General features: G+C 39.7%; 1 protein-coding gene across 4 annotated transcripts in view; it reads right to left on the bottom strand.

Moving 5' to 3' along the window:
• Positions 1–579: 579 nt before the first annotated feature.
• LOC132161299 (rhomboid-related protein 3-like) overlaps positions 580–19,134 on the bottom strand; it is an 83,692-nt gene continuing 65,137 nt past the window's right edge. For all 4 annotated transcript variants that reach the window (XM_059571257.1, XM_059571258.1, XM_059571259.1 and 1 more), the window contains 4 exons: positions 16,392–16,504; positions 7,687–7,787; positions 2,744–2,804; positions 580–1,210 (listed from right to left, as the gene is read on the bottom strand). In XM_059571257.1, the coding sequence (XP_059427240.1) occupies positions 939–1,210; positions 2,744–2,804; positions 7,687–7,787; positions 16,392–16,504 (547 nt within the window). In that variant the 3' untranslated portion in view covers positions 580–938. The remainder of the gene's footprint in view (positions 1,211–2,743; positions 2,805–7,686; positions 7,788–16,391; positions 16,505–19,134) is intronic.

Here is a 19,134-nt window from a genome sequence, read left to right as displayed (position 1 = left end):
TATGTCATGAAGGCTGTGCTTAAAGCCACAGGTTACAAACTTTCAAACACACAAATTAAAGTCCAAACTCCAATCAGAATGATTATATCTTATTATCAAGTTATAATAATCTATATATGAGAGAGAAATCTCCTGTTGTATGGGAATATGATTATCAGAAATAAAATATATTATAATCCTTAGATTATATAATTAGATAATAATTTGATTAATATTCATTTACATTTGAAAAAGTGGGAAATCCTGTCGCAGACCGCCACTGAGAATGGTAAGGGATTGCAGTTATTTTAAACTGACCTTTTAACATTGAAACATTTATCAGTAAATAACACAGATAGAGAGAAGTTAATCTAGCTGTTTTCTTGCTACTTCAGTTACTCTTAAATATCTTTTAAAGGTCCTTCACACACAATGAGCTGTAACGGTGCTCTCACACTACCTTATGCACTTATATTTAGATATTAATAAAAATATAGAACACTTACTAAAATGTCCTCATCAAATACTGATATTTCTCTTTGCTCATGCAACCTCGGATTCTGTGCTTTGAAGGAATATATTCATTCCTTTAACAACTGAAAATGATTTTACCTGGCACCTTGAAAAACTGACAAGCCAGCAGCAGCTACTAAACCCTAAAGTTTTATTTTGAAATTAATACTTGTGCTATCACTGATAGCCCTCGATGGCTGGCACAAAGTATATAGCTGTAAAAAGCATCAACCATTGAGCTTCTCCTGCAACTTTACATTCAACATTGCTTAAAAATCAGAATCTGCTGTTTTAGCTGCTTTGATGACTTGGCATGGTTTAGGCACTAACACAAACTGCAAACTTGCAGGAGGGCTGCAGTAAGGTATTTAGCATTTGTTTCTCATTTATGACCTTTACAACTGTTAAATGCTGTTGCCTGTCATTTTGCACACACACTCCGGCCTTCATGGAGGTGGGGGTAACTTGACGTCCAAGAGACTGTAAGCAAAAATGTTCCAGAAGATTCCACAGAGGATAAAGAGTGTGTAGACACTGAAGAAGATCCAGAACAAGGACTGTTCCTGCAAACGCTGTTCATAGTTCTGAAGAACCACAACACCAAGAGTGAGGCCCACTGCCACACCCCCCAGATGGGCCACAAAGCTGGGATTATGGCATGGTGGGAATGCTGGGGGATAGAATCGAAGCCAGACGGCACGACCGAACTCCACACTCACTGTAGATACAGAAAGTAATGTAAGGGTTTATATATACAGTACAGACCAAAAGTTTGGAAACATTACTATTTTTAATGTTTTTGAAAGAAGTTTCTTCTGCTCATCAAGCCTGCATTTATTTGATCAAAAATACAGAAAAATTATTACAATTTAAAATAATTGTTTTTAAATGTATTATACTTTAAATTATCATTTATTTCTGTGATGCAAAGCTGAATTTTTAGGATCATTATCACATGATCCCTTTAGAAATCATTCTAATATGATGATTCATTATCAAAGTTGGAAACAGTTCTGCTGCTTAATATTTTTTCAGAACATGTGATACTTTTTTAAGATACTTTGATGAATAAAAAGTAAAAAAAAAAAAAAAAGAAGCTATGTTTTTAAAATAGAAATATTTTGTAATAACAATATACACTACTGGTCAGTAATTTGGGGTCAGTTTTTTCTTTCTTTCTTTTTTTTAATAAAGTCAATACTTTTATTCAGCAAGGATGGGTTAAATTGATAAAAAGTGATAGTAAAGAAAATGTATTATTAGAATATATATTATTAGAATTTTTTTTTTATTTTGAATAAATGCAGTTCTTTTTAACCTTTTATTCATCAAATATATTAGACAGCAGAACTGTTTCCAACACTCAAAATAAATCAGAATATTAGAATGATTTCTAAATGATCATGTGATAGACTGGATGTTACATGTGACACTAAAGGCTGGAGTAATGATGCTAAAAATTCAGCTTTGCATCACAGGAATAAATTATTTGTTTTGCAAAGTATATTCAAATAGAAAACTATTATTTTAAGTTGTAATAATATTTCACAATTTTACTGTTTTTTCTGTATTTTTGATCAAATAAATGCAGACTTGATGAGCAGAAGAAACTTCTTTCAAAAACATTAAAAATAGTAATGTTTCCAAACTTTTGGTCTGTACTGTATATATTACGCATTTCATTTAAAAAGACAGCTAATCTTATATGCAAAAAACTTAAGTGGACAAAGTCATTTTTTATGTTTTGCTTTTATTTATATTTGTATGTTTCTTAGACTTATACTGACAGTGGATGCAAATGTTATCTGTGTCATTGTAGAAAATGTTGCAGGTATTTGGTAACTATAATTGTTTATAGGTCAAGATAAAGTGAGTAGCATTCAGCTCATCCTCTTATCTTGTGGACCAACTTATGTTATGGTCAAATCAATTGTGGGGAAAAGCATTACTTAATGGACTTTCATTGATTAGAACAGTTCTGTACGTTTCCTACTAGTTCTGGAAGAACTGGCCTGTTATAATGGTTTTGTTCTTAGTGACATTTACAACATCATATCTATTATATTTTTGCAAAAATAAATATCCCCCCCAAAAAAGATTAAATCTCTAAAATCAGCTGATAACAAAAATGGTATAAATATATTGTCAATCCCCTAGAATATCACGATCATTTAAAATTTCAAGCACAGACTTATAGTCTCACAAACTAAATACTATTTTAGCATGAATAACATAAAAACAGATAACATACTGCACACCAGAGCCATTGCCATGCGAAAGAGCTTGAACTGACACTTCATTCCTGACCAGTTCTGTAAACAGAGGGAGAAAAACATTAAATTAGGAGAAATGACAAGAAAATTGGTAGTTAAGAGAGAAAACACTTCAGTATTTGTTCGTATACTCCTCTAGTGTTGTTCCAGGGAATTGGTTTTGGTACACCATTTTATCAAGGTTGCTTCAGACTGAGATGTATATTTGTTCTGGCATTTTCAGTGATCCTGTGAGTGACTATCACAGCTGGCAAAGGTAGCAGCATTAGCACCTGTGATTCATCAGCTAATTCAAGGTTAGTCTTGCAGTTTTGCATGTATTATACATAATAAATCAGATTTGATTTGACCTAATGTGAGTTCAGTTTTTGTTGTAGACAGTCTGGATGCAATCTGAGTCCATACCATGTACCAGTGCTGACACTAAAGGTTCTATCTGAAATGCTGAGCAAGTACAGGAGGGTTCATGATCTGACTTGAGAGACTGTGGACAGTCCCGGTGTTAATATTTAATGACTCTGGCCAGGTCATTATGCAGTACAAAACACCTCCATTCATTTAGAGAGAAGGTCAAAGCTTCAGGAAATAGCACATAGGTCTTTGATTGGTCAAAAAAGAGGAAGAGCTACAAAATATACATTTTATATAATAATACAATACAATAATTGTCTATGTACAGTAAGTTGATTCTGTATTGACTGAGATCATGCAAAACAAAATATGTTTCCGGGGAATCTTAGGCATCGGTTCTGTTATTTAGTTACCACTGAAGAAAACAGCATCAAGAAGTGAACATTCTATAAAAAGAATGCAGTCTTAATGCAGAGATCAAAACAAACACAACCTGTGTGTTTACATGAACTGCATCTAGACAAAGAGAATGTTGTAAAGAAGGAAATATAGGCCTGTATTTATAACTCCATGAGAGGATAAAGACACGTTGAAAGCTTTATTTAACATCTCAACTGACAATGTATGGAATACTCTAAGTCAGATACACAAATGATTGCATTTTGAAGTCACTACAGGGAACTTTTTAACTAAAATTTCTTAATTAAGTCATGTAAATGCAGCTTACTTGCAATGTCTGGGGGCTTTATAAAACAAGTTTATCAAATAACTTCTTGTCACCTTTTTTTCACTCTTAAACAGTTACACTCATTCTCTACTATAGGAGAGGAAGAATTGTATAAACTTGTTAAATCATCTAAACCAACAACATGTATGTTAGACCCTATACCAGGGGTCATCAACTATATTTGTCAAAGGGCCAGAATTTTTCTCTGCAGACACTGTAAGGGCCAGATACTCGTAATATAAAATAAAATTCGAATTGTATCCTAATATGTTATTATTTGATACTAAATCTAATTCCAAATTTATGTTATTTTTTACATATTACTTGTACTGCAGCAAGCCACCAGGGGGCGATAGCGATATTTTAGGCTTCATATTTGTGAGGCTGTCAAGCTGTCCATCACTCTCACATGCAGGTCGTTGTTTGTGGAGAACACTAGAAGAAAGGCCTTCTGAATATATTTGAATGAAAAATGGCACTCTCAAATAGCCTTAAGCTCTTTGTTTTAATGTAGAATTGACTGATAAGTACGTATTCATAGTGCCTACTGTTAGAAATGCTGTACTTGTGTGCCTCATTTGCTTTTTTCCCGTTAGATTTAAAAATAAATAAAAAAAATTGACATTCTATTTTTTTTTTTTTGCACACCTGGGATCCCCCGCGAAATGGTTCTCATTCCCCCTTGAATAAGGCCGGCGACACACTGGCTGCGTGAGCGTCTCAGCTGCGTGGCGTGTCTGTTTTTATTTCGGCTCCCATATTTAACAGGTTGGAGTTTGCACACTGAGACACGCGTCTTAGGCGCGCTCGAGCCACGTGGAAAACGTGCATGCTAGAAATAGAACCGACACGTTCCACCAACGGGAGTGTTCTCTGGCTAAAGCGCAGAACAGCGGAGTTTGTATGGACCGAAGTGCATGTCTGAGCTTGTGTTTTGTTTCTTTGACATTGTGGAAAATAGAATAATAGAAACAAAATGAATTAGCATTTTTACCCGTTATTATCAATCTAAATTAATCTCGTTTTTAATTTCGTTTTTCTTTATTTAAATTTCGTTTTTCTTTATTTAAATTTCGTTTTTTCTTTATTTAAATTTCGTTTTTCTTTATTTAAATCTACCCTTACTGTGCCAATTTGTTATACAGAAAAATATTAGACTACCTTAAAAGTATTGCTTAATTTAACAGACCTGTGTGTGTGTGTGTGTGTGTGTGTTTTATATCACTAGTGCAGTGTCCGCCAGTTGACGTTGCATGCCCTATACCATCTAAGCTCCTAAAAGAGGTGCTTCCAGAAGTCATAGATCCTCTTCTGACTATTATTAATTCCTCATTGTCATTAGGATATGTCCCCAAAACCTTCAAACTGGCTGCTATTAAGCCTCTCATCAAAAAACACAACCTGACCCCAAAGAACTAGTTAATTATAGACCGATCTTGAATCTCCATTTTCTGTCCAAGATACTAGAAAAGGTAGTATCCTCACAATTATATTCCTTCTTAGAGAAAAATGGTATCTGTGAGGATTTCCAGTCAGGATTTTGACCGTATCATAGTACTGAGACTGCTCTCCTTAGAGTTACAAATGACCTGCTCTTATCATCTGATCGTGGTTGTATCTCTCTATTAGTTCTATTGGGTCTAAGTGCTGCGTTCGACACTATTGACCACAACATTCTTTTGCATAGACTTGAACATTTTGTTGGCATTAATGGAAGTGCATTAGCATGGTTTAAATCATACTTATATGACCGCCATCAATTTGAAGCAGTGAATGAAGAGGTATCATATCGATCACAACTGCAGTATGGAATACCTCAAGGCTCAGTACTAGGGCCGCTACTCTTCATGCTTTATATGTTACCCTTGGGAGATATCATCAGGAAACATGGTGTTAGCTTTCACTGTTAGCTGATGATACTCAGCTCTATATTTCTTCGTGGCCCGGTGAAACACACCAATTTGAAAAACTAATGGAATGCATAGTCGATATAAAAAACTGGATGACGAATAACTTCTTACTGCTAAATTCTGAAAAAACAGAGGTGTTAATTATAGGACCTAAAAACTCTGCATGTATTAACATAGAACACTGTCAAAGACTTGATGGCTGCTCTGTCAATTCTTCATCATCAGTTAGGAACCTAGGTGTGCTATTTGATAGCAATCTTTCCTTAGAAAGCCACATTTCTAGTATTTGTAAAACTGCATTTTTCCATCTCAAAAATATATCTAAATTACGGCCTATGCTCTCAATGTCAAATGCAGAAATGTTAATCCATGCATTTATGACCTCAAGGTTAGATTATTGTAATGCTTTATTGGGTGGTTGTTCTGCACGCTTAGTAAACAAACTACAGCTATTCCAAAATTCAGCAGCAAGAGTTCTTACTAGAACCAGGAAGTATGACCATATTAGCCCGGTCCTGTCAACACTGCACTGGCTCTCTATCAAGCATCGTATAGATTTTAAAATATTGCTTATTACTTATAAAGCCCTGAATGATTTAGCACCTCAGTATTTGAATGAGCTCCTGTTCCATTATAATCCTCCACGTCTGCTGCGTTCTCAAAACTCAGGCAATTTGATAATACCTAGAATATCAAAATCAACTGCGGGCGGCAGATCATTTTCCTTTTTGGTACCTAAACTCTGGAATAACCTACCTTACATTGTTCGGGAGGCAGACACACTCTTCCAGTTTAAATCTAGATTAAAGACCCATCTCTTTAACCTGGTTTACACATAACATACTAATATGCTTCTAATATCCAAATCCGTTAAAGGATTTTTAGGCTGCATTAATTAGGTAAACCGGAACCGGGAACACTTTCTATAACACCCGATGTATTTGCTACATCATTAGAAGAATGGCATCTACACTAATTTTAGTCTGTTTCTCTCTTATTCCAGAACAGGAATAACTGCCCCAACTGAGCCTGGTTTCTCCCAAGGTTTTTTCTCCATTCTGTCACCGATGGAGTTTTGGTTCCTTGCCGTTGTCGCCTCTGGCTTGCTTAGTTGGGGTCACTTCATCTACAGCGATATCGTTTACTTGATTGCAAATTAATGCACAGACACTATTTAAACTGAACAGAGATGACATCACTGAAATTCAATTATGAACTGCCTAACTGTCATTTTGCATTATTTACACACTGTTTTCCTAATGAATGCTGTTCAGTTGCTTTGACGCAATGTATTTTGTTTAAAGCGCTATATAAATAAAGGTGACTTGACTTGTCAGTTTATGTGGTTCATAATATGTCAGACTAACTGAAAAAAGCCTGGCTTATTTGTTGAACTTGTTTTATGAAACAGGCCCCTGGTTACTGATGTGCAAGTAAATGGGGAAAGCTGGTTATTTAAATAAGTGGGTATTTGTGAGTTAACAGTTTACTGGTGTGCATGTAAATGTGCTTAATAACATATGCATGTCTAAAAGGCGAACCTTACAATCTTTCAGCTACTTGATAACCTGTATCTGAAATAGAGATGGAATGTGAATCACGCACATACACAACAGAGAGGGTTAACTGCTTGAGTTTGAGTAATTTTTAGTGACAAGAGACATCAGGCTGAACTTCACACTCATCATTTATCCTGACAGTCTGAGGCAAGGGCATCCTGATATTTTTCAAAGGATTCAAAGGAATTTTAAACGGGAGCTGAGTTAAGACTATATAATAAACATACGTACTTAGTATCACCACTGTGATTAATGGCATATTTGATATCTCTTAGCATTATCAAAAACTGAACAATAATCATTTTTTTGGAGCAAAACATTTTCACAACTGCTCAAACTGCTATAATAAGAAAATATAGAAATTTCTTGATTACCATGACAACATTGGCGAGGTGGGCGGAGACCAAAGCGTAGACTCCGCCTGATGAACCGACAACAGGTGCTGTCATGTCTGTCACTGACACTGCCAATGAACCTGCAGGAAGGCAATGCAGACAAAAGTCACGATGACACAAACTTATGTTCAGGCATCACCAATATATTCACTTTCTTCAAATATTGGAGTCTGCTGGAGTCAATATCATATAAAAAAAACACTGTAAGCCACTGACCAAATAATATTTGAACTAATGACGGCAAATGAGATTTAAAAGTTGGCAAATGGCAAGAGTATCAGAGAACAATGAGTTCATGAGAATTCTGCCAAAGATCTTTTGTGTTTCACAGAAGAAAGAAAATAACAAATAATTGCGTTCTGTAAGTTCTGTAACTGGTGAAAATTAGGCACTCATTTTGATCATGTTATTTGGATACTACTAAAAAAACAACAATATCAAGTGATATCAAGCGTAAAAAGTGTAACGTCTTTATGTGAAGATTAAAGCAAACATGCAACCTCTAATTACTATATCAAATTTCTCTAGGCAGAGAATGGCAATGCCTTGTAAAGATGTAATTATGTACATCCACATTCACACAGTGAATACACACATTGTGATCAGACCTGCACACCGCTGTTGATGAATGTGAAATTATTAACTGGCTTTTTCATGTTTCTGTAGTTGCAATGCATATGTCTCTACAACTTTTTAATGTTCTAATAGGATATCCATGTCATTGTTACGGATAACTCGGGAAGCGTCCGATCTCCTGGACCTTCCTCTCCATCTGCCCGTTTGATTGAGGATGATACCCGGAGGACAGGCTGATGGCCACACCTAGGAGGGAATGGAAGGCTTTCCACACCCGGGAGATGAACTGGGGGCCTCGGTCCGATACGATATCTTCTGGGATGCCGAAGTACCTAAAGACATGGTTGAACAGTAATTCAGCCGTTTCCATGGCTGTAGGTAGGCCCTTTAGAGGAAGAAGACGAAGGGATTTAGAAAATCTATCCACTATAACCAAAATACAGGTATTGTTATCTGAAGGCGGGAGGTCAGTAATGAAGTCCACCCCTAGGTGTGACCACGGGCGATTAGGAACGGGCAGAGGATGGAGCTTGCCAGATGGTAGATGGCGAGGACTTTTGGACATGGCGCAGCTGGTACATCCACTCACGTACCTCCTGACATCCGAGGCCATGTTGGGCCACCAGAAGCGTTCCCTTAGCAGCGAGAGAGTTTCATTGACCCCCGGGTGACCAGTGCCAAGTGACGTATGAGTGGAGTGGATGAGTGGGGTGCGCCGTGTCCTGGGGATGTATAGGTGTCCCAGTGGGCAACCCGGCGGGATGTTGGTAGGAGGCTCGGCTGGAGGAAGAGTGTCAGAAGACCAAGTAATCGGAGAGACAATGATATTTTCTGGGAGGATGGTTTCTGGAGTTTCAGATTTCTCTTCGAGAGCGTAGCATCTGGATAGAGCATCGGCCTTTACGTTTTTCACCCCTGGGCGGTACGAGATGGTGAATTGGAAACGGGTGAAGAATAACGCCCAGCGGGCCTGTCTGGGATTGAGTCTCTTGGCTACTAGAAGGTATTCTAGGTTCTTATGGTCAGTGAGGACTTGAAATGGGTGTTTGTCTCCCTCTAGCCAATGCCTCCATTCCTCCAGAGCTAGTTTGATGGCTAGCAATTCCCGATTTCCGATGTCGTGGTTTACCTCCGCCGGGTTGAGTTTCCGGGAAAAGAAGGCGCATGGATGGAGGCAGCTGGGATTCCCCTGCTCCTGGGATAGGACCGCTCCCACTCCGGTGGTTGAGGGGTCCACTTCCACCACGAAGGGCCGATCGGGATCAGGATGGACCAGGAGTGGGGCGGTCGTAAAGGCCTGTTTAAGGGTTTGGAAGGCTTCTGTGGCGGTTGGAGTCCAGGAGAGAGACTTAGGTTTCTGGCGGAGGAGATTGGTAAGAGGACTGGTGATGGTACTCAAGTTTTGTATAAACCATATATAGAAATTTGCGAAGCCAAGGAACCGCTGCAATTCTTTGATGGTGGTTGGAGTGGGCCAATCCTTGACTGCGCTCACCTTCCCCTCGTCCATCTGGATGCCACTGCGATTGATGGTATAGCCAAGGAACTGCACTGAGGGCTGATGGAAGGAACATTTTTCGACTTTGAGGTAGAGCTGGTAGTAGGGCTGCAACTAACGATTATTTTGATAATCGATTAATCTGTCGATTATTTTTACGATTAATCGATTAATCGGTTTATGTACTTATATTTTAGTTTTTTCCATTTTTCCCCTAAAGTAAATTATTAATAAAGGGTCTTTATCATTCAGCATATATTTTTAAGAGATTTTAATAATTTTGCATTGTCATATCCTCATCACAAATATACCTGGAGTTGTTTTATTATGTGTTAGTGATCCCTTGTCAAACTCTTCTGCAATCAAAACACTGACCCATACTCTATCAAATTTCACAAGGAGATTTCAAATAATGTTTTCACCATGGCAGTCCTTAGAGCTCCTAAAGTAGTTTAACATCCCGAACAAAGCTTATTAAGGAATCTTTCAGAACATATTTTCACGAAGAATAAGGATAAAACAGAATAAGATTGCAGTGCATTGTATTTTATTATTTACTGGGAAACAGCTTTATAGCTTATGCTGTGAAATTGTAAACAATCCTTCGAATAAAGTGCCAATGGCATGAAACCTGAATGGAACTCACAATTTAAAGTAAAATCCATCAGAAGGTTGTCCAGAAAAAACGGACACACAAAAAACCTGCTGTGTGAAAAAGAGCAGTGAATACTTAGAAAAAAAAGTGCATTTCAAATATCTTTAAACATTTACCTCTCTCATTCAGTCATAATTAGGCTGCACGACTGAATTATGAACTGGTAAACGACAAACTGATCACAGAACATGTTTGTAAAGCTTTAAATGTTAACTGTTAAAAAGCAATGTTATCAGCTTTTACAACTAAACATTTGCAAACAACATTGTACTGGAGAATCTGCACAAATAAAAGGCTTAGGGGCCGTTCACATATCGCGCCTAAAACGCTAGGCGCACCCATAGACTGTGCGCACCGCTTTCTCCTCCTTTCCAAAGCGCTCGTGCAGAAGCGCCCCTGAGGCGTCTGCCTTTGCTAAGCAACCATGACGTGCTCTCTCCTTGAAGACGCGGAAATTTCAGCAAAGGATAAATGGATTTGCAGCTCTAAAAATCGCTTGCAGTAGCTCTGCTACTAAATTTATTTCAAAATGGGAATCCATATACAGCTATGATCAGCTGTTCCTTCATCTTGGCTGAGCTTTTAACGTTGTTACGGGAAAGGATGAAGCTGATTATTTAGTTCTTGTCACATGACCCGCGGTGCGCTTGCTGCATTCTGAAAAGTTGAAATGTTTTTAACTCGATGCAGTGTGCACGCGCCTGGAAAAACGGGTGCGTCGCGACCGCGTCGCTTCCATTATGGGCGCGCATACTGCGCGCCTACATTGGAAATAACGAACATGAGCGCGCAAAAGACACGATATGTGAACGGTCCCTTAAACAGTTCAGTAGTGCAGAGTTTACAGGTTAATCTTCTTTTTTGAAGGCTCAAAATAAAGTACTCCCACATCCTGCTGAATGCTGCAGAGACGCCGTTCGGGAAGCACGTGACATAAAATGAGGCCAGCTATTGGCTATTCGCTACTTCTCCTGTTGTACTGGCTGAGTAAATCCTCCGGTGGCTCATTACTGCCACACTTTGGTCACCGCAGATCTGAAATATGCACGAAATAAGCCGCTTACGGCAAATAAATTATTTAGCAACGAATCGATGACTAAATTAGTTGACAACTATTTTAATAATCGATTTTAATCGATTAAATCGATTCGTTGTTTCAGCTCTAGCTGGTAGTCCCTCAGGCGTTGCAGGACCTCTGCAACGTGGCGTTGATGTTCTGCCAGGCTCCGGGAATAGATGAGGATATCATCGATATATACCAAGACAGACTTGTGGAGGAAATCCCTGAGCAACTCGTGGATGAAATCCTGGAATACGGAGAGGGCGTTAACAAGCCCATACGGCATGACGCAATATTAGTAGTGACCAGTAGGGGTAATGAAGGCGGTCTTCCACTTGTCCCCCTCACGTATCCTGATGAGGTTGTATGCGCTGCGGAGGTCCAACTTGGTGAACACAGTGGCACCACAGAGATGTTCCAGGGCAGCTGGGACGAGGGGAAGTGGGTACTGGAATTTTACAGTGATGTTATTGAGTGCTCGGTAATCAATACATGGCCTCAAGCCTCCATTCTTCTTCTCTACGAAGAAAAAGCTTGAAGCAGCAGGGGAGGTAGATGGACGAATATACCCTTGGGCCAGCGCCTCCTTGATGTATTCCTTCATGGCCTTCTCCTCGGGAATGGATAGGGGATATATCCTTCCCTTTGGCACTGGTTCACCCGGCAGCAGATCGATGGCACAGTCCCACAGCCGGTGTGGAGGCAGCTTGGAGGCCCGTTTAGGGCAGAAGACGTCGCTGAAGGGGGCGTAGCATTGAGGAATGGTGATGGACTGATTTTCAACTGGGCTCTCAATAGACGTGGAGTAGACTGGGAGAGGTTCAGGGGACGGTGTGACTGGAACTGGACAACCGGAGATGCATGATTGGAAACAGGCTTTGCCACACTTCAGGATCTCGCCCGTCTTCCAGGAAATCACGGGGTTGTGCTGCTCCAGCCACGGGTGCCCTAGAATAACGTCGGTGGTGGATTCCTCCAGAACCAGCAGATGGATCTCCTCGTGATGGAGTAGTCCAGTTTGGAGGGATATGGGGCCGGAGATGAAGTTGCCGGCTGACCCAGAATCGAGGAGGGCGGAAAATGGAAGAGACATGTCAGCGGCAGTAAGTGTCACAATAGTGGTGAGTGGTTTTATTTGGTATCTTGAAGGGAGAATGGCACTCACCATAGGACGAGGAGGACGGACGGGGCACACTGCTATAGCATGCCCCGGGGCTGCACAGTAGAAGCACAGATTCTGGGCCAGCCGTCTCTGACGCTCCGCCATAGTGAGGCGGTAGGAGTCGAGGATCATAGGCTCGCTGGCTGGTTCTGGGGGGCTGACGTTTTCTGGCCGGCAGAGTGGTGTGGAGGAATGCGACTGGCCCTGGTGCTCTTCTAAGCACGACTGCATACGAGTGGCGAAGCGGATGGATAGCTGGATGAATCGCTCGAGTCCGATGGTATCCTCGTATGCAGCGAGATGCAACCGCACTCGGGGTTCCAATCCTTGACGGTAGGTCGTAAGTAAAGCCTGTTCGTTCCATCCACTGGAGGCCACCAGAGTCCTAAACTGAAGGGCATATTCATTGACAGACATTTTCCTTGTTTTAGGTTATACAGCTTCTCACCAATGTTAGAGTCCCAAGCTGGTCTCCTGAAAACTTCACAGAAATGGTCGATGAAGCTAGAATAAGACTGGATAACTGGGTTATTTTGAGTCCAGAGAGAATCTGCCCACAGTAGTGCTTTACCTTGCAGCTGGGAAATAATAAAGGCTACATTTGAATGATCAGTGGGGTACAAGTGCGGTTGCATCTCCAGGACCAGCGAACATTGAAGGAGGAATCCGCTGCATTCCTCCGCCGAACCAGAGTAGGGCGCCGGCCTGGCCATGGGACTGGCGTGAACGGCAGGTGAGGAAGTGATGACAGGGTCGGCGGAAGTGCTCGCTGGTGTAGGAGGTGCTGGTTTTGCCATGAGTGTTCGTCAGAGTGCATCAACCAGATCTTGAAAGGGGTCCGTGAGGCTCATGCTTGTGCCTGGCGGTGCTGGTCCGGTCATCTGTTACGGATCACTCGGGAAGCTGAGGATTAACAGAATGAAGATGTTTATTATACACAGACACAAGCAGAGGAGCAGGTAGTGATGAGTCACAATGAGGATGGATCCGTGAAGGTAGGGTGAAGACTTCTTGGAGGGACGGTGAGCCACACACACGCACACTTGGGGAACTGGGTCTTCAGAGAGAATCGCTGGAGAGAGTAGAAGAGGAGTTAGTCCTTATAGTAAGCATAGAGGAATGATCTGGTCGCAAACGTGACCGGACAATGTTTGAGTGCGTGTGTGTGGCTTTTATGGTGCTGCGGTGATAGGCTGGTGATGAGGATCAGGTGGATGTGATTTAGAACTCAGGTGATGGTGTGCGTTGTGATTATGTGGAGGTGGAACCTGGCATGTTTGTAACAGTCATAATGAAGGATAGTAAATGTGCAGAAGGACCGTCAGATATTAGAAGTATAATTCACTAAAAAAAGAAAATGTACCAATTATTTATGATCGGACAGAAACAATTGGTTTATTTTTTCAATAATAAAAATAAAAAAAGGGAGGGGGATGAAATTTGAGAATAAAGATATCAATATGAGATACTGCGCTCTTTACACTCAGTTAGCTTGGTTCAGTCTTTTCTCTTTGTAAAAGCAGGAGGTTTAAATACAGTACATTTTCTCTCAAATTCCACTCAGTTTAGGGCAAAAGATCAGACCAGGAAAGTCCTCTGGCTATGTAATTCACAAAGATTTTTGACAAATTTTTGCAGAATATAAATTTTTAAACTTGCATAACCAAACCTGTTTATGTATGCTGCAAGCTCTACAAACAGTCCAAAATATTCCAAAAATGTATGACTAATTTCCCAGTTCTGGGTCTGGGCTGCAGTATATTGAGGGCTGGGGTTAAACTGCCTCTTCATGACATCTGCTGCTGATTCTCCAGGAGCACGCATGCACAAACACACACACACACACACACACACAGACACACACAGACACACACACACACACACACACACACACACACACACACACACTGATATTAGCCGCTAATGTCATCAAGGAGAATGAAATGACATTTCCATTTCACATCAAACCCCACAGCTGGTAGAAAATTCATGTGAACTTCCCCCCTCCTTTCTTCTCTCCTCTGCTCTGCATCATTCTCACTTTCACTCCTCATGCCTCTTCATCTCTGTTTTTCTTGCATTCTCCAGTCTGTTTGTTTTTTGTTGTTTTTACCTCTCTGTTCCTCTCAGCAGGGGTTGCAAACTGTTGTGTGAGGTTTTCTAATGTTGGAAAAGCTCAGAGTGTTTGTAGTGTTTAATCAGCTTTCCATTTGTTAATCTTCACAAGTCTGAAAGCACATGGCTGGACATGGAAATAATTATATAATCATAATGTTATACCAACATGTTCGCTTCATCAGCTGACTCTTTTGAATAATTTCCAGGATTTTGACTTGATTTTATGAGTTTTTAGAACTTCAACTTCAAGTAAATGACATAAAAATATAGTGGTTGGATTAAATCAAAATTGACATTTTACCAATGACAGTGTATAAAATTTATATAATTGATGACTGTTGGAATATACATTTTGTAATGATTTGTACAGTTAAATAGGTGTAGTAACATTTTGCATATGCATCACTTAATCTAAGGCCCAACGATTAGATTAATTAACAGCAATTTGTGGAAAGAATGGCAAATGACTAGAACAACGATAAAGATAAATGTGACCTCAATGAACTAGTCTGGTTAAGTCATAAGTGTCATGTCATGATTGAAAGAGCTGCCTGAACCCTTGAATGAAGGCTGTTGGGTATTAGGAGTCTGGAAAGGGATGGAAGCTTAAATGCATTCAAGGTCCAAAAACACTTAAATTTTCTCACAATATACAATGCAGCATTAGCTCTTTCTCTGAAATGGCTTGTTTAAGGATCCGGTCTCTCTAAACCAGTCCTTTCCAAGCACATATTCTGCTCTGACTAGTCAGATTGATATCAACAGTATCAAAATCTTGCTCAACACTATATCACTAATCAAAGTAGTAAGAATAACAGACAGTCTGCATTAATCAACACAATTTTAAAGTTTTTCAATAATTTGAGTTAGCAGAAGTTGACAGCTGTGCACTGGGTGTACGCATACAAAACAAACATGTTTTGAATACTCAGTAGAAAATATGTACATAAATGATTAATCATATATACAGGCTGTAACCAAGATGGTACAAAAAAAGTATAAAGTTTTTTTTATTGCTTTATCTTTAGTGAATAAGCATTTTGCAGATCCCATGTTGAACTCAGCAAGATATGAGAAGTAAAATGACAGGGACACAACAAAAGGTTGAAGTTATACTGGTGTGGTGTCACTTCAAAAATTAATTGTAACCATGGACTATTCACATACTTTGGGAGTACATGCAAAGTGATTTTTACTTTCGCAGTACAGAGAACAGCGTCTTCTAGATATGACGACAACACAAACCAAACTATTCCAGGTCACAGCTACAGTTTTTGAGGGCGGGTCAACACACACAGTGTTCACAGTCAGCCAAAGAAGACTATAGGAAAATATGTAACCTATCCTGTTTATGCAGGAAGTAAGGTTTGGAATTTTTGATGATATGTTTCAGTATTGCTGATTTCTTCTGGGAGACAATAACTCCAGTTGTGGTGGACTTTGCTCTTTGAAATTCCGCAGACCTTTTACATTCACAAACAGTTATATTACACATTACATGAAAGCTAATATCCGAAAGAGCATAACAGGGGCACTTGAAGGAGACTGCATTAAAAAAAACACACTTTCTCATCACAAACAGTAAACCTAAAAATATATGCTGAGTTTGACTCACCTGCCAGTACGCCACACACATACACCAGGCCGATTCTCAAAGCTCCGTGGACCATCTCTAATGGCACACCCACCAAAAGTTGCATGGCCATATTTAGACCCAGATGTTCAATTCTGAAACATATAAATCAGCATTATAGCACAATTACAGATGTCCCTGAGAAAGGGATTAATATCTTCCCCCAGATTACATTAGATTAGTGTCTGTAGTTATTTTCAGAAGTTGAACATTTTACAATTTGGTACACTCCCATAAAGACCTTCTGTTTACCATATTTGATGTGCTGTATGTATCTATGTATGTGCAAACATTAATGTTTATATGTGAATAAAAGCCTCAAGTAAATCTGTTTATCATATGAAGTAATCATATCTTTTCAGAAGTCTTGGATTAAATCGCTCTGTTCTTTGGATTACTTTCACAATATCTTTATGCACTTTTTGAAGGCAGCGTGGACCTTCTCCTTGAATATTCTCTAAATGATCACAGACCAAAAGAGCAAAAATGAATATGATTACTGTACCATCACCTGCCCTTATCAACCTCCAGATGCCAGTGGTGAACTCAAGAATATCTGGTTACTCTAACTGACGCTATTAGGTTTAATTAGCAGACAACCGTTTTTTAATTTTTGTGTCTTTAAAAGCTCTTCTTTCAATAAACCTTAATTTATGGAAGAACTAAGAATGCAGTCACTGTTATCTTACATAACATTTTCAAATACTAGTCAGAAAAGAGTAATGTGTCAGAGATGAGGCATGTAGTGTGTGTGTTCTGACACACGAGTGACCTGATTCTGACATGAGTCATTTCCCAAATCCACCCCATTCCAACTTTGTTTAGTCCAGCTTTTTTTCTAAAGCCCTGTTTATTTCACCAACTGCTCTAATTCTTTGACTTTCAATATTGCACATGGAAAACTGTTACACCTTTACATCAACAACAGCATAGTGACATATCTGGGTGATAGAAAACACTCAACTACAGGTAATTTTCTTCATGTCACATTCCTGGTTCTCCTCAACATTGCCAAACAGATCCCATAGAAGCCCAGTGGGGCAAAATCTGCACCCAGATCTAAAATAATAAGAAGCAGGACAAGGTCAGAATAATTATCCTCATACAAAAAGGACCTGAAATTCACTAAGCTTCAGATAACTGGGGCATATAACTTAAGACATGGTGTACGATGATCATACAGAGCTAAAAGAAAGAGTCACTGACAAACAGCTTATTCATGATGCTGATGAAGATATCAGTCTGACAGACAAAAGAAACAAAGAAATGAAATGGAAGAGCCTTTAATAAAATATCTGAACTGAACATGAACATCTCTGAATATATTAGCCAATATTCAGTACAAGCACTTTTTCACAACAAAAAGACAGTTCATGTCCCCAGAAACAGCATATAAAAGTAACTCAATTGCTTATCAGGACAATCTGCACGAATTATCTTGAATTATGAATGGCCACAGCCATCTGAAACTGATCTCTGCTTCAACAAAACCAACAGTTTCCAGAATAAAAGATAATTAAATCACTGCCATGAAAAGACTGAAATATGAGGGAAGATTGTATCTGATAAAGCAGGAACACATTGCACACATTTTTCATGAAAATCGTATGTATACATACAATCACATACAAATGATACTGTATGTACATATTGTACTGTACTTTAATAAAGACATGTGACAAATAATTTTGCTGTGGCTTTGTTTAGAACTATTTTTGTTAGCTGGGAAAGTAAATGGCAACACTGTGTCTTTGTCAGGGTTATGTTTGGTTTGTGTTCTAGTTTTCATTGTGATTTCAGTTGGCCTTTTCCCCTGTGACCTAGTTTCCGGTATTTTTTTGTCATTTTGTTCACCTGAGTCTTGTGAATTTACTCGTTAGTCCTTCGTTTGGTTTAATATTTATAGCCCTGCCTTTCATCAGTTTGTTTGTCCTGTCGCCGTTGTTTTCTCCATTTCTCCCAAGTGGATTTATTAAAGACTGTTTATTTGATATCTGCCTCCTTTTGAGCTTCTTTCCCGTGGCAACCTTTGACATAATACAGGACCATAAGATGACTGAACTGAGCAATGTTAACTGGGCTGAGGATTTTCTCCTGGATATCCAGCAGGAGGGACAGCCTTTGGAGCAGTATGTGGAGGAGTTTCTGAGCGTGTTACATCTGGTGAGTTGGAGTGATTCCAAGATTAATGCGTGACTCTGAATGGGACTAAAAGATGATTAATTTATTTAGATATTATGACTACGCTCTTGATTTAAATGGTTCCAAGTTTCTAGTCGATGTAGAGAATCATCACCCTCCTCCCATCCAGAAGAACGTGGACGCTCCAACTCACCACAAGCAAGCTCCCTCCACATACTGTTTCAATAAGTCTGTTCCACCCGCATTTCCCCAAGTTCTCCTAAGCTCCTCCCTAGTCATCAGCCCAGGATCACTGGCTGCTCAGGTCTCAAGCCCACTGGCTGCTCAGAAATAGAGTCCATCGGCCGCTTTGAAAATCAAGTCCGCCGGCTGCTCCGTTGTCAAGCCTGCCAGCCTCAGCTCAAGCAAACCCGCCAGTCGCCACAGACACAAGCCCAGCAGCTGCTGCCCTCTCATGCTTGCTGGCCGCTTCACTTTCTCAAACCTTGGCCCAAAGGAAGAGGCTAAGGAGGTGGTTTTCCAAATCTCCAGCACACATCTCAGCGCTCATGGACATGGTTCTAACCCCAAGAAAGCTCTCCTT

Source organism: Carassius carassius, chromosome 17 (assembly GCF_963082965.1).
Source record: "Carassius carassius chromosome 17, fCarCar2.1, whole genome shotgun sequence".
Classification (NCBI taxonomy): Eukaryota; Metazoa; Chordata; class Actinopteri; order Cypriniformes; family Cyprinidae; genus Carassius; species Carassius carassius.
This window is presented reverse-complemented; position numbering and strand designations above follow the sequence as displayed.